Source organism: Schistocerca serialis, chromosome 4, assembly GCF_023864345.2.
Source record: "Schistocerca serialis cubense isolate TAMUIC-IGC-003099 chromosome 4, iqSchSeri2.2, whole genome shotgun sequence".
Lineage (NCBI taxonomy): Eukaryota > Metazoa > Arthropoda > Insecta > Orthoptera > Acrididae > Schistocerca > Schistocerca serialis.
In genome coordinates, this window is record NC_064641.1 from 856,790,638 (window position 1) to 856,817,692 (window position 27,055).

Sequence of the window (27,055 nt, forward strand, 5' to 3'; positions counted from 1 at the left end):
TTTTATGGACTGTTTTGATGTTCCGTCCCGTTCCGCAAAGTGCGGAACTTGGGGAAATGACTTTAATTTCAAAGACATTACTAATTCAATAGACTGTTCCACTCTTGTTTGACTGACTAACACATTTTTGCTCTGAAATTTTGATTATTTATAGCAAAGTTAGTATTAAGATTTATCATTTATATAACGCAGCATCTCCGATGGCAATTGCAGTTTTCCCTATTTTCCATACTTTGAAGTCAAAGATTTTGCGACAATCGATTTCAGACGTCTAAAAAGTTTTAGTATCAGCACTACAGCTGTTGCCATCTAGCGTTCGAATGAAGAGGTACGAGACTTGTCCAATCGCAGGCCAATAGTATGGAACGGAGTCAACCAATCATATTCAGATAATTATTGCATGCAATGGTGGCTGTGTATCTCATATGTAGAGTGAGCGGTTAGTCTGTTGATGTTTGTTTCGTCATTCCGTTAATACGCTTTCGGAAAGCAAAAGCTTGCACTGTAAGCTATGTAGTAAACTCCTCGTAATGTAACGTGTGGGTAATGATAACCAATAGTTCAGGAAACAAGCTCAAGGCTTCTAAAAGCGCTAGAGATTCAGAAGATAGCAAAGATTTTGAAGTTGAAAACAAGTGCAGCAGGGTTTTGGATAAGGATAGTGAGAAAGAGAAAGTGATAAATATTGCGGGTGACAAAACTCAACGTAACTCGCTACCTACGATTGTAATTTGCCAGAGGGATAAAGGTGACAGGCTTAATAAGCAACGACCTCGCGGCGCGAGAGATGAATCTCGAATGGCTCGAGGAGCAGCTGATGGAAGAAGTTCAAATTTCCGAGGCAGGGGAGCCGCAGCTTCCAGAAAAGTGGAAAGAACCGGCGACTCTGGATACGTTTCTCGACGAAGATTTCAAGAACCGTTGAACAAGACTTCATCTTCAGACAGTGGATTTTCTGCTTCATCCAAATATTACAATGATTCTGCATCAGCCAAATATTACAACGACACAGACAGCAACAAATCGAGATTGGGTGAGTCAATTTTCTTATAAAGTAAAAAGAAAAATTGTCTCTAGTACAAGACGCGTGTTTTTCATTTTTTTCTGAACTAGCCACTCAATACGATGTGTTTCCAGTCATTAGTATAAGTGGGCATCCTTTTAACTTAACCAAAATGAAATTCGAGTTTTCTCATCCGATTTAGTATCGCTTATAATGTCTTTTCGTAGCCAATCCAAACACAGCATTTTGAAGAGTTTTAAAAATTGTGTCGAATATGTTGAATAGTTATGTTAACTGAATGCATGCACACCATTTCTTGTTATCTAAAACTCTTTACACATACTCAAGATTTATTGTGCAACGTCTTTTATCAGCTAGGTGCATGGACATAGACTTTTATGTAACTTTAAATTGACTCTTGGCTCACTTTGATTTTATGACTGTGTGTTTTTCATGTACATGTAAAGGTATGAGACTTACATAGGTACTGTAGAATTGCACCACATGTTTTATGTTGTGTGTTTGCCGTGGTTCAACCAGTGATCATCTCACAATGATGTAGGGTTTTTCAGGGTCAAATAAGTCGAAATACACACCATCACCATACATAACATACTTTATGGGGATAGGAAAGCCACAGAAAATCCATATCAGGATGGCTGGACAGAGCACCTCCATTCTCCCTAATGGGGGATCAGTGTCTTAAACAGCTTTACTGCCTCATTAAGTAAGTCCCTCTTGGAAATCAGAGCTGTGTATTATAGATTATTTCCTGTTAAACACTGACTGCATCCTCTGCAATAGATGGCAGTACTGTCTTCCAGTTCTGTTATTTTTTCATGGGCATTGTTTGTTACACCCTTATCTCACGGGGCCTCAGATCATTGCCTTGTAGAACCTACTTGGTGGAAATTTCTGTCAGATACCTATTTTATGGTTGCACTTGTCAAGATTTGTCTTGAAAGTTACCACATGCTGTTTGCATTGGTCCATTTCTGGCACAGCTAAAACCATCACAATATTTTGTTTTTGTTTAGAGGTTTGCAGCTTTGTATTGCTGATTGAGTTACAACACTATAGTTTTTACATCTCTATATCCTCCAGACCTTGCTGTTTACTGAATTTGGGTCAGTTGTAAAAACGAAAACCGAATATTTGCTTTGATCCAGAATACGTGACGACATGCGTGCACAAACGATGACAGAACAGAGTGCCAATAATTGTTCTTTTGCTTGTTTGTTATTATTATTATTATTTTGAATCCTAAGAACAGACAGATCTGTAGGGAAACCAGGAGGTTTAGATAGGGTTGAAAGTTGATAGTTTCATTATGAGCTGGTGAAGCTACCAAGTGCAGTGTAATTAAAATAACTGTAATTCTTGTTATGGTATGTATTGGGTTAAATTTTGCTTCCAGTAGGGCCAGTGCGGTATGGTGATGGTGGTAATGGCAGTTGCATGCTCAGAATTGTGACGTTCATATTAATGCAAACATTTTGTTATGAAATGTTCGCTTTAAGAGAGTAATTAATTTAATGAATAGACAAGGGTACGTATAAGAACGTGTCAGCCATAGAGCAGGAATGGCATTAATTACTGACTTCATGTCTAGTTGTTGTCTGCATCAGGACACTATGGTTCTGCTGCCTTAAGTAAAATTTTACCCACATAATGATTTGAATGATTGGTTTATGTGTTTATGTCTAATGGCCTCATGGAGCAAACCAGGTTGCTGGTATTGCTGTCAGTATTTCATTAAATTTAATGAGTGCTTCACCTACCTCCCACATTGGAACCAGGACTTGAGATGGTAATGTTAGATAATCTCTGTTTCAGAGAAAGTTATTCTGTTCTTTATTTTGTGCTGTGTAGCTCTATGAATTGAGTGATTCCATGCCTTGTTTATGTTTAAAGGCTTCTGTGATTAGTCTCATTCCTCCTGTAGTTGAACAATATTTAGTTATAGCTGCCCAAGTGTTGCTATAACTAGTTAGTGAAAAATAATCCTTCATCTTGCACAGAGTTGCTCAGGTCAAGGTCCTTTAGCAGTCTGCACCACAGTTCCACAATGTATATGCCTGCCAAGTTTGTCAAAATAGATTTATGGATATTTTTGTCCTTTCACCACTTCAAAGAATCTTATATACTAAGGAGTTCATCCAGGAAATTTTATATGATATTCTGCAAAGGATAGGGAGATGGAATGTGTTTGTTCTGTTACAAAATTTGTAGTGTAACAGTTTTGGAAATGCTGAATGGTTTAATATTGGGCATTGGCTTTGACCTGTTACTTCGTGAAAATGGTGAAGAGGCATCTCATCTACATCCAGTATAATGGTGACAGATACAATTATCTCTACTTTACCTGCATGTCTAAACTCAGCTCCACAGTACCCACCAATCATGCTTAAGCAGTATTTTTATTTATTTATGCATTCATGCAAGGATTCATCTTACAGTGATATATGATTTGTCACCATATAACAATGAAAATATATAGCTCGTAAAATCTATATAGGCCTACACAGGAACATATTAAGTATGTTCTATGAGGATAGGACAGGTGGTTGACTGTGGCCTTGATCAAGGAACTATCCTGACATTTGCCTGAAATGATTTAGGAAAATCAGGGCAGCCAAACACAGCAAGCTCCATTTTTCCAAATATGAGCTTGGCAGGTGACTTAACAACTGCACTGCCTCATTAGTTTGGTTCCCATTTTACAGTATTTTACAATCAAAGCAATTAACACAACAGTATGAATGCATGTCTCACATCATTAACTTCAGTTGACCTATATGGCTAAAACAAATCCACAATATACGCTAAATGGATTTCAGAACATTAACGATGTACTTATCAAAAAGTGTTGTCGCCAGCGGCAAAAAATAAATGTATAAATAATAATAAAAATAAAAAAGAAATAAAAATTCAGTAAACAAGATAAGTAACACAGGAACAACCAAATAAAAACATTATTTGATCTTTTCTCTCCAGACCACCAATCCTGCCTCATTGTACTCTCTGAAAAACCCCTCCCACCCATTCCTACTATGCTCAACAGCAATAAAACTAAAATGAGACACTTGTTCATCAGTTTTAACAGCCATTCCAAGTTCCACTATCTGTCCTGTATATGTAATTCAGAACACATTTCTCTACAGAAAGAAAGCCAATGAATAACAAAATGTTTGCTAATGCCTGTCTCATGGGCACAAAACCATGTACTAAAATGGTAGGTCAAATAAACTATATTGTGGATTGCCAGTCTAGATTTTTGGAACCACATTTCATACCATATTGTTGCCCTCATGACATCACCACGAAACTGTTGGTACTGCTTTATGGTTCAACCTTCTCACAGTGGTGAAACTTAACGTAGTGTGCCAAAATACTGTATTTTTCCAGAAAAGTGATCATGCTTGGCACAGCCTTCATCGCCTGGTTCAACAGAAGACTACTATATTTTAAAGTCTGAGCCACAGCTCCTTATTCCAAAGAACAACATTGAACAAATGTGCCATCGATATTCTGGACATTGAAATTCAATACAAGAGAGCACGACCTCAGGCAACACACCTGGTACAGAACACCTTTTTCTCACATGCATAATTTAAAATACATTGGCCATTTTGACATCACTGATGAAAGGAGATGCCCAGTACTTAACATTTTAGATGGCCAAGGGCTTTCTATGGGATTAGAATGTGGAACTTAGATGACACAATGGACAATATTGATTGTTTCGCTTGATATGTGGACTCTTTTTCTTTTGGCACTTTTGACGGAGTGTAGTAGAGTAGAGGAACCAAGCTGTGCACTCAACAGGAGAGCTATGTTGAATGGAAAGTGTAAGTTACATGAGTCTCCTATTTTGACAATGAGAAAGTGATATTTTGTGTATTGTACTGTTGCATCTAGCAATGTAAAACTGACATCAAGGCATCATGTACATTTAAAAATGTCTGTGGAATGTTACCAAGGAGAGCTAATGGATGGCACCTGTGATCTATGAGAAACTATATCTCAGTATTGCACCATGAATCCTTAAAACATTGAAACAGAATACAGTATTCAATATGGGCATAATGGGAGCTACTGAGCTGCAGTAGAGTATGCTAACAGAGGTTGACACACACTTGAGTTATCTGAAGATATAATTTGGACTAAAGTGTAGGAATTTTGTGTTCTACATTGAAACATTGTGTCTGTCAGAATGAAAATACACAGTGGAATATTATTATTATTATTATTATTATTATTATTATTATTATTTTTTTTTTTTTTTTTTTTTTTTTTTTTTTTTTTTTTTTTTTTTTTTGTTCATTCACTTTCATTTCTTACAAATATAGTTCTTAGCTGCTCACTGTTCAGTTACTCTCTGTGTTAAACAGTATATGGGAGTACTGTCTTTATTACTGGCTCTAGACATGTGAAGTAGACTGGTATGTGTCTCTCTGTAAAGAGCAAAAAGAGTAAAGTAGGTATTTACTGAGGAATTTTGTGTGCCTCCTTGAACAGATCCAGAGCAACCAAGTTCTAAAATACTACATGCCTTTAATGCAGTTGATGTACAATTTGTGCAACTGAATGGTTACAAAATTTCCTAGCTGATTAAAGCAGCGCCAAAACTGGAGACTTGAACATGGGTCCTTTGCCTTTTGCAGGCAAGTGTTCTGCCGACTGAGCTATCCAAGCACAACTTGCGACTTGTGTTTATGGCTTCACTTCTGCCAGTATCTCGTCACCTACCTTCCGAACTTGACAGAAGCTCTCCTACATATCTTTCAGGATCAGCCCCCTCAGAGGAAAGCAAATTGTGGAGATAAAGCTTATCTGCATCCTGGGTATTGTTCACATGTGCTGATTTGAAACTTGAATTCCAATCTGGTCCACACTTTTAATTTGCCCAGAATCTTCAAATCAGTGCACACTCCGCTGCACACTGGAAATTCATTCTGGAGGGTTGGAATTATTACTTTCTTCTCATTAATGTGTTGCCGTCTTGCCATTAATGCTGGGCACAATCATAAGAATAAAGCAGATCAACTTCGTACATTGCCCCTGTAGTTTTGAGTCTTTAAACTGTATGTGGAAGTTGATAATTTAAGGGAGGGGGGCGGTGGCAACAACATTGTCTTGCAGTTACTGTTTAGACAATATGTCTGCAGCAGTAGCATCAGCAGCAACAACAGATGTGAAGTTCTGTACTGAATGCATTCACACTCTCTCATTTCACATTGTAAGGAGCTGATTCCACAGTCCACCATTGAGGGGTGGGGAAGCATTGCATTGGTCTGTCATGATGGCATACCATTTTATTTTTATCAGAAATACACACCTATTTAACATTTGTTAGAAGAGCTAATTAATATTATTTTTTAACACGCTTACTGTAGAGAATGTGCTTGCAAGCACCTGCATTTTTGAGGGAGTGTACTGAGGAACAGTAATGGGTGTTACCTTTTTCCCATTGAGTCTCGAACAGCAAGCTGTTGCTGCGTCCCCTGAATTATAAAATTATCTTTCAGAAGGAACAGAGGGAGTCACTGTTCAAAGATACTTACAAGCCACACTGTTTTTTTTTTTTTTTTTTTTTTTTTTTTTTTTTTTTTTTTTTTTTTTTTTTTTTTTTTTTTTGATTGCATAGGTGATGATTTTCAGTAATTACAGGTTGGTCTGAATAGTCAGAGACTAAATCACTAAACCCTGTTTGTTTACTATTACTGTGGTAGAGTTATGCTCCTACTGTATTGGAACTAATGTCTCATGAATGTTTCAAAAATAATCTTCTGCAATAGCCTGTAACTGTGCTTGTGATTCTTCAATACTGGCTGCTTTCTGTGGTTGCTTCTTCTGAACAATGGGATTTCAAGTGGTAACTACACTATTTACTGCCAACGAATCATGTAAATGGAGCCCTTGAAAGTGAGGATCTAGAGTCATACATGGTGCCAACAGTTTGGTCTCCTCACTGTTTTGAGTGTGTCTTTAGTATTGTTCTTGCAGATGCTCTTTGAGACATTTATATTCTGATATCTAAATGTTTGTATCCATTAACTTTCTTGACAAAAAACAAGCAAATGATATTACTTTGTTTCTGTTGCATAAAATTTCACCATTGATTTCTTTGGTTACTTGATATTAGGGCTGCGAGCGTAAACACACCAACTCAAAATGTTCTGATTTTTCCTGTTATACAATGAGTACTAGGGGACAGCCACACTTCTTAAGTTAATGCTTAACAGGCTTTAAAAATGAAGCAGAAAAATTGTAGTAGTTAACTGTAAGGGTAACCAGTTATGTAATATTATTTGCCATGAAAGAAATATTGGTATATCCAAAACCAATAACCAGAATAATTGATTACTCAATTAATTGCCATTAATTGATCCAAGAGGATCACAAAAACTGTGAAGCTGTCAGAATTTTGCGGGGAGATACATTGCTGCATTTGTGTCACATAGGTCAAACTTTACAAAATTTGTAAGGCCAAGTAATGAACTGGACTATTGCATACAAACTAAAAAGGCTAAGGGGCCTACAGCATGTGCACCTGCACTAGATCATCAGACATGCGAGTGAGACAAGAGCTGCAAAATTCCGGAGCATAAGGTATTTTCATGGGTGCTGTGCAATACATGTCCAGTTGCATTATGCTTCCACAAACACAAAAACTGTTTCCAGTTTTTTTCATGTAAATCGGCTGTCAACTGTCTGGGTAAAAATCTGTTTAAACTGGCCCTTCTAATTTTTTTCATTTTTGATATTTATAGTGTTAATTCTCTTTTATTTGCTTTAACATTCGTATGTCGCCTTGCATAAGTAATTAATAACATTCAACAGCTACGTTACTATTGACTTTGTAACAAACAGGGGCAGCATAGTAGTATCGTTTACTGCATATATCCGGTAACTACACTTGTCAAGTCCTCTCCTTCCCCCATGAGCCATGGACCTTGCTGTTGGTGGAGTAGTTTGCTCGCCTCAACGATACAGGTAGCCATACTGTAGGTGCAATCATAATGGAGGGGGGTATCTGTTGAAAAGCCAGACGTGTGTGATTTCTGAAGAGAGGCAGCAGCCGTTTCAGTAGTTGGTGGGGCAACAGTTTTCATGACTGACGGATCTGGCTTTGTGACATTGCCAAAATGGCCTTGCTGTGTTGGTACTGTGAATGGCCGAAAGCAAGGGGACACTACAGCTGTAATACCTCTTGAGGGAATGCAAATCTACTGAGAGATTACATGATGATGGCATCCTCTTGGGTAAAATATGCCGGAGGTAAAATAGTTCCATTCGGATCTCTGAGGGGTGACTACTTGGGAGGATGTCGTCATCAGGAGAAACAAAACTGGCACTCTACGAATTGGAGAATGGAATCGTAGACCCATTAATTGGGCAGGTAGGTTAGAAAATTTAGAAAGGGGAATGGATAGGTTGAAGTTGCATATAGTGGGAATCGGTGGTGATCGGTGGCAGGAGGAACTGGACTTCTGGTCAGGTGAATACAGAGTTATGAATACAAAGCCAAATAGGGGTAAAGCAGGAGTGGGGTGAATAATAAATAAGGAAATAGGAATGCGGGTAAGCTACTATGAACTGCATAGAGAATGCATTAGCGCAGCCAAGATATACCCAAAGCCCATGTCTACCACAGTAGTATGAGTTTATATACAAACTAGCTCTACAGATGCTGAAGAGATTGAAGAAATGCTCAATGAGACAAGAGGAATTATGCAGATAGTTAAAGGAGACAAAGATTTAATAGTGAGGGACTGGAATTCGATAGTGGGAAAAGGAACAGAAGGAAAAATAGTAGGTGAATATGGACTATGGACAAGGAATTTAAGAGGAAGCTGCCTGCTAGAATTTTGCACAGAGCGTATTTTAATATCGTTAACACTTAGTTTAAGCATCATGAAAGGAGGTCGTATACGTTGAAGAGACCTGAAGACACCAGAAGCTTTCAAATTGATTACACACTAAAGAGCCAAAGAAACTGGTACACCTGCCCAAGATTGTGTAAGGCCCCCGCAAGCATGCAGAAGTGCTGCAATATGAGGTGGCATGGACTGGAGTAATTTCTGAAGTAGTGCTGGAGGAGGGAATTGACATGATGAATCCTGCAGGGTTGTTCCTAAAGCCGTAAGAGTACGAGGCAGTGGAGATCTCTTCTGAACAGCACGTTGCAAAGCATTCCAGATATGTTCATTAATATTCATGCCTGGGGGGGAGGGGGGGGTGGGGGGTGGCCAGCGGAAGTGTTTAAACTCGGAAGAGTGTTCCCGGAGCCATTCTGTAGCAATTCTGGATGCGTGGGGTTGTCGCATTGTCCTGCTGGAATTGCCCAAGTCTGTCTGAATGCCCAATGGACATGAGTGGATGCAGGTGATCAGACAGGCTGCTTATGTACGTGTCACACCTCAGAGTCATATCTAGATTTATCGGGGTCCCGTATCACTCCAACTGCATATGCCCCACACGATTACAGAGACTCCACCAACTCGAATAGTCCCCTGGTGTTGTGCAGGGTCCATGGATTCAAGTGGTTGTCTCCATACCCATACATGTCCATCTGTTCAATAAAATTTGAAACAAGACCAGGCAACATGTTTCCCGTCATCAACAGTCCAATGTCAGTGTTGACGGGCCCAGGCGAGGTGCAAAACTTTGTGTCATGCAATCATCAAGGGTACATGAGTGGGCCTTCAGCTCTGAAAGCCTATATTGATCATGTTTTGTTTAATGGTTCGGACACTGACACTTGCTGATGATCTAGCATTGAAATCTGCAGCAATTTGTGGAAGAGTTGCACTTCTGTCGTGTTGAACGATTCTCTTCTGTTGTTGATCACGTACTTGCAGGGTCTTTCTCGAGCCACAGTGATGTTGGAGATTTGATGTTTTACTGGATTCCTGATATTTGCAGTACACTCGTGAAATGGACGTACGGGAAAATCCCCACTTCATCGCTACCTCAGAGATGCTGTATCCCATTGCTCGTGCGCTGAGTATAACACCATGTTCAAACTCACTGAAATCTTGGTCACCTGCCATTGTAGCAGAAGTAACCAATCTAAAAACTGTGCCTGACGCTCATTGTGTTATATAGGCATTGCTGACCGCAGTGCCGTATTGTGTCTGTTTGCATCTCTCTGTACTTGAATATCCATGCCTAACCAGTGTATAATGCTTAGGCAGAGCTTTAGGAGTCTGATTTTAATTTGTAAGAGATTACAGGGACAGATGTGAACATTGACCACAATTTATTGGTTATGATCTGTGGATTACAATTGAAGAAATTGCAAAAAGGTAGGTAATTGAGGTAATGAGACCTGCACAAGTTGAAAGAACCAGAGGTTGTTGAGAGTTTCAGAGAGAGGATTAGACAATAGTTGACTAGAACAGGCCAGAGGAATACAATAGATGAGTGTGTAACTTTAAAAGTTGAAATAGTTGAGGTCAAATAGGTAAAAAGACAAGGCCTGGTAGAAATCCTTGTATAACACAAGAGATACTGAATTTAACTGCTGAAAGGAGACAATATAAAAGTACAGCAAATGAAGCAGGCGAAAGGGAATACAGATGACTAAAAAATGGGATTTTAGAAAGTGCAAAATAGCAAGGGCAAACGTAAGGATTTAGAAGCATATATTTCACAAGTGGAAAGATGGATACTGCCTACAGGAAAATTAAAGAGGCATTTGGAGAAAAGAGAAGCACCTGTCTGGACATGAAGCACTCAGTTGGAAAACCAGTGTGAAGCCAGGAAGGGAAAGCTGAAAGGCGGAAAGTGTGTACAGAAGGTCTAAACAAGGGAGATAAAGGCAATACTCTAAAAATGGAAGAGGACGCAGGTGAAGATGAGATGGGAGATATGATATTGTGAGAATAATTTGACTAATTCAGAACAATTTGACAATTCAGAACAATGCCCCAGGATTAGAAGACGAAGCCGTCAGTACTACTGATAGCCATAGGAGAACCAGCCATTACAAAACTGTTTCATCTGGTGTGCAAGATGAGACAAACAATGGACCCTCAGCCTTCGAGAAGAATGTAGTCCATCCAATTCCAAAGAATGCAGTTGCTGACAATTATGAAAATTACCAAACTATCATCTGAATAAGTCACAGTTGCAAACCAATTACACGAGTTCTTTCCAGAAGAATGGGAAAACTGATAGGAGCCACTTTGGGGAAGATCAGTTTGGATTCCAGAGAAACGTAGGAACACACAAGGCAGTATAGACCTAACGACTTCTAATAGAAGGTAGGTTAAGGAAGGGCAAACCTATGTTTATAGCATTTGTAGCTTAGAGAAAGCATTTGACAGAGTTGACTGGAATACTCTCTTTGGAATTCTAAAGGTGTTAAGGGTAAAATACAGCGAGAAAAGGATATTTACAATTTGTGCAGAAATCGGATGGCAGTTAAGTCAAGGAGCAGGAAAGGGATGCAGTGGTTGGGAAGGGAGTAAGACTTGTAGCCTGTCCCTGATGTTATTCAGTCTGTACATTGAATAACCAGTAAAGGAATTGAATGAAAAATGTGGAGTAGAAATTTAAATTCAGGGAGAAGAAATAAAACTTCGAAGTTAGCGGATGTCATTGTGTCAGAGACAGCAAAGGACATGGAAGAGTAGTTGAATGAAATGGGTACTGTCTTGAAAGGAGCATATAAGAGAACTATCAACAAAAGCAAAAAAAGGATAGTGGAATTTAGTCAGATTAAATCAGGTGATGCTAAGGGAATTAGGTAAGGAAACGACACACTTAGGGTGGCGAGCACCAAACTAGTATGAATTACTATTGTAGTAACTCTTACTTCTTTAGTCTGGGCTATTTTAGTAAATTACTTGTGTAGTAATATACTCTTTTACCAACTGTTGGAGAGCTCAATTTCTATTTGCTGCTTTAGTTGCAACAAAAGAAGTAATGCCTTTTTACTAAAGAAGTGATCCAGAACACTGCTGGCACATGCATTACGTTCCCTCTCGGAAAGTATTGAGTGTTAGACATTATTGCTTCACTTTTGCTTAATTTGTGTTAATTGCTGTAGTTGTAGAAGCTAGGAAGGATTATTCAACTGAATTATTAAAACTGGAAAATCTAAATGCTGTTGTATTAATTAATGATAAGATCTGTGTATTATGAAAAAGAAACGTTCTTACGCCGAAGGCGATGCAAAGGCACTGCAATCTGCACTGCATTTGGTATAAACTGAATGTTATATGTAATTTTGCGCAACACAGACTGAAGTTCTTTCAAGTTCCTGGGTGCTGGCAAGTCTCTAATCGCACTGAGATGTGACGGCGAGGGGTGGATACCCTGTCCATTAATCATATGTCCTAAATACTGAATCTCAGTTTGAAAAAAGTTGCACTTGTGTCTGTTACATTTTAGTCCCGTCTGAAAAAGTATAGTAAATAAGGCACGCAAGTTCTGCAAATGTTCATCAGGGGTGCGACCCAACACAACTATATCGTCCAGATAATTTGAGCAACCAGGGACAGTGGCACACAACTGCTGCAAATAAGAATGAAAAATAGCAGGAGCTGAAGCACAACCGAACGGAAGGCGGCGAAACTTGAACAATCCAAGGTGGGTGTTTATCACAAAATAGCGCTGCGACTGTTCGTCGAGTGGAATCTTGAAAGTATGCGTCCCTCAAATCAATCGTGGAAAAGAATTTGCCCACACCAACCTTATCAAAAATGTCTTCAGGATGCGGTAAGGGAAACGTAGCTACCACTGTCTGGATTTACTGTAGACGTAAAGTCGGCACAAATACGGAGACGGCCGTTTGGTTCTTTCACACACACACACACACACACACACTATAGGCGAAGCCCATGGCGAAGCAGAAACAGGTTCAATGACACCACTGTGTTGCAAATGCTGAAGTTCAGCAGCTACAGTGTCGCGCAGTGCGTGCGTTACCGGGCGTGCACGCCAGAAAATAGGCAAGGCATTGTCTTTAACTACAATATGCGCTGCATAGTCTGTGGCGCAACCAAGGCCATCAGAAAGGAGTTCAGCAAAATTATCGCATAGTGGGGCAACACTGTCTGCGTGGTTACTAGGCTTGATGCAAAGTACATTGTCCTGAATTGCGAGGCCAAAAAGTTCAAATACGTCCATGCCAACAATATTTGTAGCATCACTAGAGTGGAGCACCTGGAAAGACACTGTACGTGTTGTTGCACCATACATGGCTTGCAAACTACACACACCGAGCACTGAGATTTCCTGTCCAGTAAATGCAGTCAATGTGGAACGTGAACAACGAAGTGGGGACGAACCATGCAAGTTATATATTGATCTGTTCAGAAAAGTTGTGAATTAGAGTTTCTCTTACTGCACACAGCTTGCACATGTCCTTTCTTATTACAAAAATAACAATGTACTTGACGGGATGGGCAACTGTCACGTGGGTGGGCACCAGAGCAATTCAGACTTGATTTCAGTTTCTTAGTGGGTGCCAAGCTTGCAACTTGTTCACTGGTGCACGAGCGGCGCAGTGTGGCGTGCTGTGCTGGGGCCAGGCGGGAGAGCACGTGTTGTGACATGCTAACAGTACACACACCCGGGGTCATGTAGAATGTGCAAGTAGCCATGTCCAATGTATCTTGTCTGTCTAGCAAGTCCACTACTTCCTGCAAAGACGGGTTTTTTAATTTGAGGAATTGCTCGCAGATGCAGTGATCTGCCACATTCTGCGCAATAGTGTCTCTAATCATTATATCCACATATGAGTGTCTACATGAGCAATTAAAGTCACAATCAGAAGTTAGTCCCTGAAGGTCCGCTAACCAAGATTTATTGGACTGAGTAGGGCCACGCCAGAGACGAAAGAATTTGTAGTGTGCAGCTACTACATTTACACTATCACAGAAGTGGAAGTTCAAAGTGTCAATCACTTCGTCGTAAGTTTTAGTTTCTAGGTGGGTGGTGGGAAACAATTTGACGAGCATGCAATAGAAATAACACCCGCATTGGCAATAAAATAGGCAAGCCGCTCTGTACCTGGTATGTTGTATGCTGTGAAGTGCGCCTCGAGCTGGGCGATGTATTCTGGCCAGCGTTCAACGTCAGGATTGAAGGCACAAAATGGTGGTGCTGGAGGTGTCATCAGCGTCAGTACAGGTGGTGGTGTCAGAGGCGTCAAAGTAGCTGCAGTTTGTAGTGTGACCAGTCCATTTATGGCACCAAGCAGCTGTGTCATTTGCTGAGCCTGAAAACGTACAAGATCGGACAGCGGAGCCTGTTCCTGCGGCGAAGCCATAGTTTACACAAAAGAAAACCTTACAGCGAATGGTGGAAGCAGTCACACTGGGCTAGCACGAAAAGAAAGCAGCACCGAGCAAAGAAAAGATAAGAGAGGGAAAAAAAAGTTTTTAGTCCCTGCTTTTGTATCCCACCTGGTAGGTTGCGCATGGGTCTGCTCCTGTAAACTGAAGGGTAGGCCGAGTGTAGGAAGCGAGTAGGAGCAGGTGAGGTGAAAATCTCGGTACTGCAATTAAAAGTGGTTTTACTATATCACAACTCAACTTGCATACACCCATGTGGGTCCGGGGTAAGAATAGGCCTGAGGTATTCCTGCCTGTCATAAGAGGCAACTAAAAGGAGTTTCAATCGTTTCGGCCTTCCATGTGATGGTCCCCCTTGGGGTTTGACCTCCATTTTTCAAAATTCTACAGAATTAAGAGCCTTTTGGGAAAGGACGCCTTACGTGGTGTCTCACTGGTCCTCAGTGCACTAAGACCTTGGCACTCAGCAGTGTACCGGCGTTGTAACCGCACCTGCTATTCCTCAAATTGGGCCTAAACGCCTGATGGGTTGCACAAGTTACGCCCATAGTGCGTCCCCATCTGCACCTACGATCATGATGGACTTTCCATGGCACCCGAAATACAGCACGGTAGCCAGCCCGTTGTGGTGGGGTCGTCATGTACTCTCTAGGTTGTAGCCCCCTGACAACACAGGGATCGTACTGCCGATACATGAGCTGCACCCTCCCCACGTCGGCCAAGGAGTAGATGCCCGTCTCCTTGGGGCATCAGGACTCCCGGCAACGGTCATCCTGCCAGGTGGCCCTTGCTGAGGCTGGGTGGCGCCCGTGGGGAGAGCCCCTGGTCGGAGTGGGTGGTATCGGGGCGGACGTTCCGCAGATGAAACGTCAACATGTATCGGGTCGCTCTGCGGCTGAGTCTTTTAAAAAGAAAGGTACTGTCTCTGGTTCTGGTTCTCCTGCCCCTTCCCCCTCGGCCACTCCCTGGGAGGAAGGACTGGCCCACCGGCTTGGGGCGAAGTACTTCCCTTGCTATTTAGTCTGTTCTCGGACCGATGGGGGGACGTTCACCACCTCCAAGCCCATGTTCTTTGTCCAGCACATCGAGGACATCTTCGGGGAAATCGAGGCTCTCAGTAAAATGCGTTCGGGGTCCGTTCTTATAAAGACCACCTCCACCACTCAGTCGGCGGCGCTCCAGGCGTGCGACTGACTAGGGGACATCCCAGTGTCCATTGTCCCGCATCTGGCACTGAATAGGACGCAGGGGGTTATTTTTCATCGGAACCTCCTGCTGCAATCTGATGAGGAGCTCGGGGCCAACCTGGAGCGCCGAGGCGTGCATTTCATCCGGCGAGTCCAGCGCGACCCCAAAGACCGTCACATCGACACTGGGGCCTTTATCCTCGCCTTCGAGGGGGACGTTCTCCCGGAGAAGGTAAAGGTGATGTGCTACCGGTGCAACGTGCGCCCTTACGTCCCGCCTCCTATGCGCTGCTTTGGGCACATGTCGTCACGGTGTGAGGCTTGAGCCCCTTTGTGGCAATTGCGGACGCCCTCTTCGTGAGGAACATACATGCACCCCACCACCTCGGTGCGTCAATTGTCCTGGCATCCATTCGCCTAGATCTTTATACTGCCCCGCGTATCAGATGGAGAAGAAGATCCAAGAATTAAAAACTTTGGATCGCAAGCTTATTCTGAGGCCAGGAAAAAGTATGACCGCCTCCATCCTGTGACGTTGTCAACTTTTTTTGCCTCAGTCGTGTCCACTCCTTCCACAGTATCCTCACCCCTATCCCGTCCCCCCTCCACCTCCTCATCCCATCCGGGGTCTTTGCCTCCGCCTCCCAAATCCCTCCCTTCCAAATCCTCCTCCCTCGCGGCCCCTGCCCCCTCTGCCCCAGGGGCCACCCTTCCTCCTCCCCTTCCGCCACCTGAGAAGTGATCCTCTTCTCAGGCATCCTTCGGGGAAACATTCCGGACCCCGGCTTCCGAGGTCCGGCGTTCCAAAACGGACCCCGCGCGTGAGGACCTTCTTCGGGTCCAGCCCACCATCCCTGTGCCTCATCGGACTTCCCAGAAGGCCTCCAAGAAGAAGTCTTTATCCCCCTCTCCACCCCGGCGCGTTTCATCTGATGCTCCATCCGTGAGTCGCTGCTCCCGGCCATCCTCAGTTTCGCCGGGACGCTCTGCTGCCAGGCGCTCAGCTGGCCTCTCGTCGGCGAATGATGCTGCCCCTCCTACACAACCTGGGAAAGCGGCGGCAGCTGGCGACGACTCGATGGAACAGGATCCGCCTCCCACCGGTTGTAGCGTTGTTCCCTCGAAACCTGGCCGTCCGCGGCCGTCGAGGTGACCAGCTCTTCACCCATTTTGTTCTCCCTTTTTTCTGACTAGCGATGGTTTTGTTACATTGGAACATAAGAGGTATTCGATCTAATCGGGGGAATTACAACTGCTCCTCCACCTGCACTGTCCGCTCGTCCTTGGTCTCCAAGAAACCAAGTTGCGCCCAACTGACTGTATTGCTTTTACCCACTATACCTCGGAGCGGTCTGACCTCACCCCTGTGGACGGTATTCCAGCTCATGGTGGGGTCATGTTGCTCGTTCAGGACGATGTCTATTACCATCCCATCCCATTGACCACCCCACTCCAAGCAATAGCTGTCCGTATTACTCTTTCTGCCTTTACTTTTTCCGTTTGTACCGTCTACACTCCATCGTCATCCGCAGTTAGTCGGGCTGACATGATGCACCTGATTGCCCAGCTTCCTCAGCCGTTTTTATTGTTTGGCGACTTCAATGCCCATCATCCCCTTTGGGGCTCTCCTGCATCCTGTCAGAGAGGCTCCCTCTTGGCGGATGTCTTCAACCATCTCAATCTTGTCTGCCTCAATACTGGCGCCCCGACTTTCCTCTCGGACTCTACTCATACCTACTCCCACTTGGACCTCTCGATCTGTTCTACCATTCTTGCCCGTCGGTTCGAGTGGTATGTCCTTTCTGACACCTATTCGAGCGACCACTTCCCCTGTGTCGTTCGTCTCCTGCACCACACCCCATCCCCACGTCCTTCGAGCTGGAACATACCAAAAGCTGACTGGGGACTTTACTCCTCCCTGGCGACCTTTCCGGACCACGATTTTCTCAATTGTGACAGTCAGGTCGACTACCTCACGGCTGTTATCATCAATGCTGCCGAACGTTCCATTCCTCGTACTACCTCTTCTTCACGTCGCGTTTCCGTCCCCTGGTGGAATGAGGCTTGTAGAGACGCTATCCGTGCTCGATGACGTGCTTTACGCACCTTTCGCCGCCATCCTACGTTGGTGAATTGTATTGGATACAAACGACTCCGAGCGCAATGCCGTAGAGTCATCAAAGACAGCAAAAAAGCTTGTTGGGCCTCTTTCACCAGCTCCTTTAACAGTTTTACTCCCTCTTCTGTCGTCTGGGGTGGCCTGCGCCGGCTGTTGGGCATTAAGGCCCACTTCTCGGTACCTGGCCTGACTTCAGGTAATGAGGTCCTTGATGATCCTGTGGATGTCTCCAACGCCTTCGGCTGCTTTTTCGTGGAGGTTTCAAGCTCCGCCCATTACTACCCTGCCTTCCTTCCCAGGAAAGAGGCAGAAGAGGCTCGGCGACCTTCCTTCGACTCGCTGAATCTGGAAACTTATAATGCCCCCTTTACTATGCGGGAACTCGAACGTGCACTTGCACTGTCTCGGTCCTCTGCTCCGGGGCCAGATGCCATTCACGTTCAGATGCTGGCCCACCTTTCTCCAGCAGGCAAAAGCTTCCTTCTCCGTACCTACAATCGCGTCTGGACCGAAGGTCAAGTCCCCATGCGTTGGCGTGACGCCGTCGTTGTTCCTGTACCCAAACCCGGGAAGGATAGACACCTTCCTTCTAGTTACCGCCCCATTTCTCTTACAAGCTGTGTCTGTAAGGTGATGGAGCGCATGGTTAACGCTCGGTTAGTTTGGATTCTTGAATCTTGACGGCTACTTACCAATGTTCAATGCGGCTTTCGTCGCCGCCGCTCCGCTGTTGACCACCTTGTGACCTTGTCGACATTCATCATGAACAACTTTTTGCGAAAGCGCCAAACGGTAGCTGTGTTCTTCGATTTGGAGAAGGCTTATGATACCTGTTGGAGAGGAGGTATCCTCCGCACTATGCACAGGTGGGGTCTACGCGGTCACCTGCCCCTTTTTATTGATTCTTTTTTAACAGATCGAAAGTTTAGGGTACGTGTGTGTTCCGTATTGTCCGATGCCTTCCTCCAGGAGAACGGAGTGCCTCAGGGCTCTGTCTTGAGTGTAGCACTTTTTGCCATAGCGATCAATCCAATTATGGATTGCATTCCACCTAATGTCTCAGGCTCTCTTTTTGTCGATGACTTCGCGATCTACTGCAGTGCCCAGAGAACATGCCTCCTGGAGCGCTGCCTTCAGCGTTGTCTAGACAGCCTATACTCATGGAGTGTGGCAAATGGCTTCCAGTTCTCTGAAGAGAAGACGATTTGCATCAACTTTTGGTGATATAAAGCGTTCCTTCTACCATCCTTACATCTCGGTCCCGTTGTTCTCCCATTTGTGGAAACAACTAATTTTCTAGGGCTCACACTGGGCAGGAAACTTTGTTGGTCTCCACACGTCTCTTATTTGGCTGCCCGTTGTACACGTTCCCTTAATGTCCTCAGAGTTCTTAGTGGTTCATCTTGGGGAGCGGATCGCACTGTCCTGCTTCGCTTGTATCGGTCCATCGTCCGATCAAAGCTTGTCTACTCGGCCATCCCTCTTACGCTGCCTCAACTCCATCCACCATTGGGGGTTACGTCTTGCGACCGGAGTATTCTACACTAGTCCCGTCGAGAGTCTTTATGCTGAAGCTGCCGAATTACCATTGACCTACCGGCGTGACGTACTGCTTTGTCGGTATGCCTGCCGGCTGTTGTCAATGCCTGACCACCCCTCTTATCAGTCCTTCTTCGCCGATTCTCTCGACCGTCAGTATGGGTTGTATGTGTCTGCCCTGCTGCTCCCTGGAGTTCGCTTTCGTCGCCTGCTTCGACAATTGGATTTTGCCCTCCCTATCACCTTCAGAGAGGGTGACAGCCCAACACCACCATGGCTCCAGGCTCCGGTTCATATTTATCTCAACCTCAGCTCGCTCCTGAAGGAGGGTACTCCGGCTGCAGTGTATTGCTCACAGTTTGTCGAACTTCGTGCACGACTTTCCAGTCACACCTTTATTTACACTGATGGCTCCAAAACTGACGATGGAGTCGGCTGTGCCTTTGTCGTTGGGGCCGGCACCTTTAAATACTGGCTCCTCGACCAGTGTTCCAGCTTTACGGCCGAGCTTTTTGTTCTCCACCAGGCCGTTCAGTATGCCCGCCGCCACCACCATTCATCGTATGTACTCTACTCTGATTCACTCAGTGCTCTTCAGAGCCTTGGAGCTCCATATCCGGTCCATCCCTTGGTGCAACGGATCCAGCAGTCCCTCCATTCTTCTGCTGCTGATGGCTCCCCTGTCAGCTTTCTGTGGGTTCCCGGCCATGTAGGAGTGCCTGGGAATGAGGCTGCTGATGCTGCAGCCAAGGCTTCAGTCGTCTTGCCTCGGCCGGCCTCCCATTGTGTCCCGTCATCTGACATTAGTGGGGTTGTTTGTAGGAGGCTTGTGTCTTTGTGGTGGGATACTTGGTCATAACTTCAAGGAAACAAGCTCCGGTCGGTAAAACCGTTCCCAACTGCTTGGACAACCTCCTCCCGACCATCTCGGTGAGAAGAGGTCCTTCTGACCAGGTTGTGGATTGGGCATTGCTGGTTTAGCCACCGCTACCTGCTCTCCGGTGACCCAGCCCCGCAGTGCCCTTGTGGTCATGCATTAACAGTGCGCCATGTTTTATTGTCGTGTCCCCGTTTTAGTCAATCTCGTGTTGTCCTGTCTCTGCCGTCTACTTTACAGGATATTTTAGCTGATGACGCTTGAGCAGCTGCTCGTGTTCTTCGTTTCATTACTTTGACTGGCTTGTCCAAAGACATCTAACTCCTTCACTTATTTTATCTGCGTCTTTGTAAGAACTTTCTGGTGCCCCCCCCCCCCCCCCCCCCCGCCCCCTCCTTGAAGAGCTGTGAGCTGCACAGCGCCGGCTAGAGCGCTGTCGTCGGTGTTGTAGTGCCAACCTAAGTAAGAACTTGTACCTACACCGTAGCATCGTAGCTATCGATACCACAGATTCACATCTCTTTTGTGAATATGTGCTAGGCCACTCCCTTTTCCTGTGCTGCAGTTCTGTCCTACTATTCCCCCGCACCCCCATCCCCACCCTCTCTTGATTTTCCTTTGGATGGTCTTCTTGGTGCCGATTGTGCTTGGATTTGGTTTATGATTTCAGATACTCTCCAGGAACTTTCTGCAATTTTCATTCTTCGCTGTGTGTTTCCCATTGTTGGGTTTGACCCGCTATTCCTCTCCCAAATTCTACAGAAGTGCACATCATGGAGGAACACAGAGTACATTCCACCTTTTGAGTTTTTCTTTTTTCGCACCCTTCCTTTCCAGCAAAAGGACTACACCCCAACCCTAGCACAGTACCCATTCAGTTGCAGGTGGGGAGGAACCTGCACTGTGGTAGCACCCTGACTGCTCAGGGATTGCACTGTTGGTGTCTGAACTGGAAACTCCTGGTGTGTGCCAAGGGCTATGTGCCTGTCAAGGCTGGGGCAAGGAGACTGTGGGCCATGAATAACCAGCCAGGTTACTATTGCTGTGACTGGGTGGCACCTGTGGGAAAAGCCACCGTTTGGAGTGAGTGGCACCAAGGCTGATGACTCACAAATGAAGCTTACCAGATTTTCTTCTGCTTGTGGTCGCACAGCCCCCACAGTTTCTTCTGTAGGAAATAAATTTCTATAATGTCGAGAGAGGTGACCCCACAATGTTGCTTCCCTGGCTACTCCACAGGAGGAACACAGGGCTAAGAGGCAAGGGGAGAAATACTCTCCACAATATTCTTGGACCGACAGAGATTGCTTTTTGACCACAAACCCAGTATTATTTGTCGGACACATTTTTAGGACAGGATTGGGTAAGAAGCAGCAATTTTGAAAATGAAAAGTCACTCAGTTCTGATTAAGATGACATCCCCATCTGTCACAGGCACTGCTCACCTGTGACAAGCTGGGCAGCATTCCAGTAACTATCAGCCCCATAACAGTCTCAGTACGGTATAAGATGTCAACTCTCAGTACAGCCTCCTTTTACAGACCAATGACAGTTAAATGTAATTTGGAGCAATGGAGTGTGTGGTTCATTCCTTGTGTCCAGCAGGTACCAAAGGACAATAGAACTGATACTGGGGCCGTCATCTTGGCATTTGAGGGTGGTTCGTTGCCCGGTAAGGTCAAGGTGATGGTATACCAATGTGATGTGAAACAATATGTTCCTCCCACCTATGCAGTGCTTCAAATGTATGAAATTCAGGCACATTATTGCATTGTAATGCCATCCCAGCCTGTAGTCATGGTGGACAACCATTGCATGCAAACATTCCTTGTGCTCCTCACACCCATCGGCAATGACTGTAGAGGTCACCTCTCTCCCTGCTCATGACACTGCATTGTCTTTTGGAGAGAGGAAAAAATAAAAGATTATAAGCTACTGGACAGATGGATGCACCAGGAGCCCTAGAAAAAGTATGAGCATATATATGCAGCACGCCTGACAGTGCCGTATGCTAAGGCTATGTTGATATCATTCTGTCTCCCGATGGTACTCCCCTCCATTATGCATCCTACAGTGAGCCCTCAGGGCCGCTTGACTCCTGCCTGCCCCCTTATGGTTGCAGGCTCTCCTCTTGCTGCTTCTTCCCTGACACCCACTTTGGGAGCAATGGCGGGGACACCAATCCCCATCCCCCAGCTAGAAGTTTATCACCCCTTCATCCATCTTCTCACGCCAGGATGGGCATCTTTGCACCCCCCCCCCCCCCCCCGTGCCCCGCCCCTTCAAAATGTCTGTGGTCTGGTCTGCAACTGGGTACCAGCCAGTGGCTCAATGAGCCACAGGGTTCTGGTCGTAGAGCTTCATCATCTTCAGTCCGTGAAACTGATTCAGGGAAGCCCTCTCAGTCATCCAAATCCCCTAAAGAAAATAAAGACAAAACAAAATCTTCCAGAATGAAGAAAATGCTTGTGGCCAGCATGCCACTGGATCCCACATGTTCTGCTTCTATGGCAGTGGCAGCAATCTGGTGGCCCCTGAGGCTCCAGATCGCACTACACAATGTGTCTCAGAACCTATGTGTCTTGATACTATACCCTCTTAACCAGTGGCAGCAGGTGACCTTAAGACAAACCTATCTCCTTGGTCCCTTCACACGCTCCCAGTATACCGACAGCACAGTTCTCCAGTGGAATTGTAGCAGTTTTCTCCATCATGTGGCATAGCTACAACATCTCTTAAGCTCCTCCCTTGCATTCTGTATTTGTGCTCCAAGAAATTTGGTTTCCAGCAACTCAGGTCCGTGCTCTTTGTGGCTACTAAGAATCATCCCGAGTATGGTAGAATGTCACGTGGAGTTTGCACATAAGGTCTGAACTCTGTATGCAGCGAACCTGTGCCTCTTAATGCAACTTTGTGGGCTGAGGCTGTTTGGGTAAGGGCATTTCAGGATTTTACCACGTAATGTTTGTCTCCCTTTCGATGGTGGATTGCTTCAAAATGTATTGTCTGCATTGGTTTCTCAGCTCCCCCCATCTTTCCTAATTGTGGGAGACTTCAATGCCCATAACCCTTTGTGGGGTGGAATCATGAATCACTGATTGTGATAAAGGAATCTAAAACTTACTGGAAGCTCTCGATCTGTCTCTTGAATACTGGTTAATCCACACATTTTAGTGTGGTTCATGGAACATACTTGGCCATTGATCTTTCTGTTTGCAGCCCCGGCCTTCTCTCATCCATGCACTGACGGGTCCACTATGACGCGTGGTAACGACCACTTCCTGATCTTCCTGTTCCCCCGTCAGTGTCACTCCCCTGGGTGTCCACCTGGGTGGTGTGTCTACAATGCCGACTGGGATGTGATAGTTTCACCTCAACTGTCATTCCCCCTGTGAGTCCGGGGGTTAGAATAGGTCTTAGGTATTCCAGCCTGTTGTAAGAGGCGATTGAAATGAGTCTCAAACATTTTGGCCTTTGTGATGGTCCCCTGTAGGGATTTTCTAGAAGAGCATGCCAATTGGGGAAGGGTACCTTACATGGTGCATAGTGTCCATCGTGTGCTGAGACATCTTGCATCCCTCATTGACGTAGATCTGCACTTCTGCTCATTCTCCAGCTGTTGGGTGAGGTCACCTTCCTGGATGCATTTCCCTCCATCCTCTGTGCAGAATCGCTTTCTGCGCTATAGACAATAATGAACTTCTTAGCTTGTTTGTGCCTGATATCCAGCACAGTAGCCAGTCCATTGTGGTGAGGCTGCCACGTACCCTGTTGGTTGTAGCCCCCTGACCACACGGATTGCTCTGCTGATGCTTGTGCCGTTAACTCCCCACGTATGCCAAGGAGTAGATGCCCATCACCCTGAGGCATCTGGACTCAGGTGGCCTTTGCTGCCGCTTGGTGGCCCCATGGGGAGGGCCCCTGCTCGGAGTGGGTGGCATCAGGGCAGGTGACACGCCATGTCATGTCTCTAAGTGATCAAGGTCTAACTTCAATGCTAAGAAATATGACCCCAAATCGTCCGGCGCATCCACCGGGGTCCAAGGGATAATCAGGTTGCCACCGGTGCCTTCATCTTGGCCTTCGAGGGTGACACGTTACCCAAGAAGGTCAAGGTGATGGTCTAACACTGTGACATAAAGCCATATATCCCTCCCCGATGCGGTGCTTTAAGTGCTGGAAGTTCGGCCATATATCTTTCCGCTGTACTTCCAGCATCACATGTTGGGATTGCGGATGTCCTCCACATCCCAATACTCCCTGTGCCCCGCCTTCCATCTGTGTCTTGCTCAACAGACTGCAGGATTCTCCAGAAAGAAAACAAAATAATGGAATACAAGACCCTGGACCCACTGACCTACACTGAGGCTAAGAGAAAATATGAGAGGCTACATCCTATGCATATGACATCAACAGACACCACCGCTATGACAACGGTTCTACCATCTTCTGTTCTGCTATGTACACTCCCTTCCCAGGTTTCTACCGGTGGCAAAGCTGATACCCGCCAGTGGCTGAAACAACCACAGGTAACTGGTGGTAGTGCTTCAGTCCTCCTCAGTCCCTGAGACTGAATCAGTGGAGCCCTACCAGCTGGAGAAACCTAAGGAGTGGCGAGAGATCGCTGGTCCCTCAGACACAATGGCTGTCGATCGCACAAGTACTCATCTGGTGGCAACAGGTGACCCTGAGGCGTAGACTGCCTTATTGAGTGTTTCATGCCTTCCCAGTCTCACAATCACGTAAACCTCCAGTGGAATTGTGGCGGTTTTTTCCACCACCTGGCTGAGCTACAACAACTATTAAGCTTTATACCTGCTTTCTGCATTGTCCTCCAGGAAACCTGGTTCCCAGCTATGCGGGCCCCTGCCCTCTGCAGCTATAAAGGATATTACAGGAACCGTAGCGACTATAATAGTGGGTCAGGTGGAGTTTGCGTCCATGTTCTGAACTCAGTATGTAGTGAATCTGCGCCCCTTCAAACCCCTCTTGAAGCTATGGCTGTCAGAAAAAGGACGAAGCAGGAAATAACAATCTGCAATGTATATCTTCCTCCAGATGGTGCAGAACCCCTGAATGTATTGGCTGCACTGTTTGATCAACTCCCTAAACCTTTCCTACTTTTGGGAGATCTTAATGCGTATAACCCCTTGTGGCGTGGCACCATGCTTACTGGCCGAGGTAGGAAGTTCGAAAATTTACTGTCACAACTCGACTTCTGCCTCTTAAATACTGGGGCCGCCACACATTTCAGTGTGGCACATGGCACATATTTGACCATTTCTCTCTCAGTTTGCACTCCTGGTCTTCGCCCCTCTATCCACTGGAGAGCACATGTGTGTTAGTGACCATTTCCTCCATCTTCATGTCACTCCCCTGTCATCATGCCCACAGACGCCTATCCAGATGGGCTTTAAACAAGGCAGACTGGGAAGCCTTTACCTCTGCTGTCACCGCTGAATCTCCCCCACATGGTACCATCGATGTTGTTGTTGAGCAGGTTACTACAATTTCTGTGCCAGAAAACACGATCCCTTGTCTTTTAAGGTGCCCCCTGCGAAAGACAGTACCATGGTGGCCATGAGGCAATTAAAGAGCGTCGGCGAGCTCTACAGCGACATAAGCAGCACCCTTCCCTAGAGCATGTAATAGCCTTTAAGCACCTCTGTGCCCGCGTTTGCCAGCTTAACGACGGAAACAGGAGTGTCACCTTCCCAAGTCTGGACAAAGATCAGACATCTTATTGGGTACTAGACCCCAACAGGTGTCCCTGGCGTTACCATCAGTGGCGTGCTATGTACCGACGCAGACACTATTGCCGAGGACTTCGCTGAGCACTATGCTCAAGCCTCTGCATTGGAGAACTACGCCCCCCAGCCTTTCACACCCACAAACGGCGGGTGGAAAGTAAAGTCCTCTCGTTCACTACATGCCACAGTGAACCCTGTAATGCCCCATTTACAGAGTGGGAGCTCCTCAGTGCCCTTGCACATTGCCCCGACACAGCTCCTAGTCAGTTGATAAAACATCTCTCGTCTGACTACAAGCACCATCTCCTAGTCATCTTCAACCGGATCTGGTGTGATGTCATCTTTCCATTGCAATGGCGGGAGAGCATCATCGTTCTGGTGCTCAAACCCGGCAAAAACCCGCTTGATGTGGTTAGCTATCGGCCCATCAACCTCACCAATGTTCTTTGTAAGCTGTTGGAATGTATGGTGTGTGGGCAGTTGGTTTGGGTCCTGGAGTCACATGGCCTACTGGCTCCATGTCAGGGCATCTTCCGTTCTACCACTGATAATCTTGTCCCCCTGAGTCTGCCATCCGAACAGCCTTTTCCAGACGCCAACACCTTGTTGCTGTCTTTTTTTGATCCATGCGGAGCATATGATACCACCTGGCGACATCATATCCTTGTCACATTGTACCGGTGGGGTCTCCGAGGCCTGCTCCTGTTTTTAACCAGAATTTCGTGTCACTCTGTACTTTCCTTGTCCAAGTTGGTTTCTCCCATCCCCCCCCCCCCCCACCCCCCCCCCCCCCCACCCCCAATATCCAGGAGAATGGGGTCCCGCAGGGTTCTGTATTGAGTGTATCACTATTTTTAGTGGCTATTAACAGTGGAGCAGCAGCTGTAGGCCTGTCCGTCTCACCCTCTCTGTATGCAGATGACTTCTGCATTTCGCACTGCTCCACCAGCACTGGTGTTGTTGAGCGGCACCTACAGGGAACCACCCACAAGGTGCAGTCATGAGCTGTCACCCACCGCTTCCAGTTTCCGGCCGCTAAGTCATGTGTCATGGACTTGTCGGCATCGTACCGTTCATCTGGAACCAGAACTTTACCTTAATGATGATCCACTCACTGTAGTGGAGACATATCAATTCTTAGGACTGGTTTTCAACACCCGATTGACTTAGCTACTTCACCTTCATCATCTTAAGCAGAAGTGTTGGCAGCACCTCAATGCCCTCCACTGCCTGAGCAACACCAACTGCGGTGCAGATCTCTCTACTC

General features: G+C 45.5%; 1 protein-coding gene across 1 annotated transcript in view; it reads left to right on the plus strand.

Moving 5' to 3' along the window:
- The first annotated feature begins 436 nt into the window (after positions 1 to 436).
- LOC126473496 (serine/threonine-protein kinase SMG1) overlaps positions 437 to 27,055 on the plus strand; it is a 353,891-nt gene continuing 327,272 nt past the window's right edge. The window contains exon 1 of the mRNA XM_050100581.1: positions 437 to 1,033. Coding sequence (XP_049956538.1) covers positions 547 to 1,033 — 487 coding nt within the window. The 5' untranslated portion in view covers positions 437 to 546. The remainder of the gene's footprint in view (positions 1,034 to 27,055) is intronic.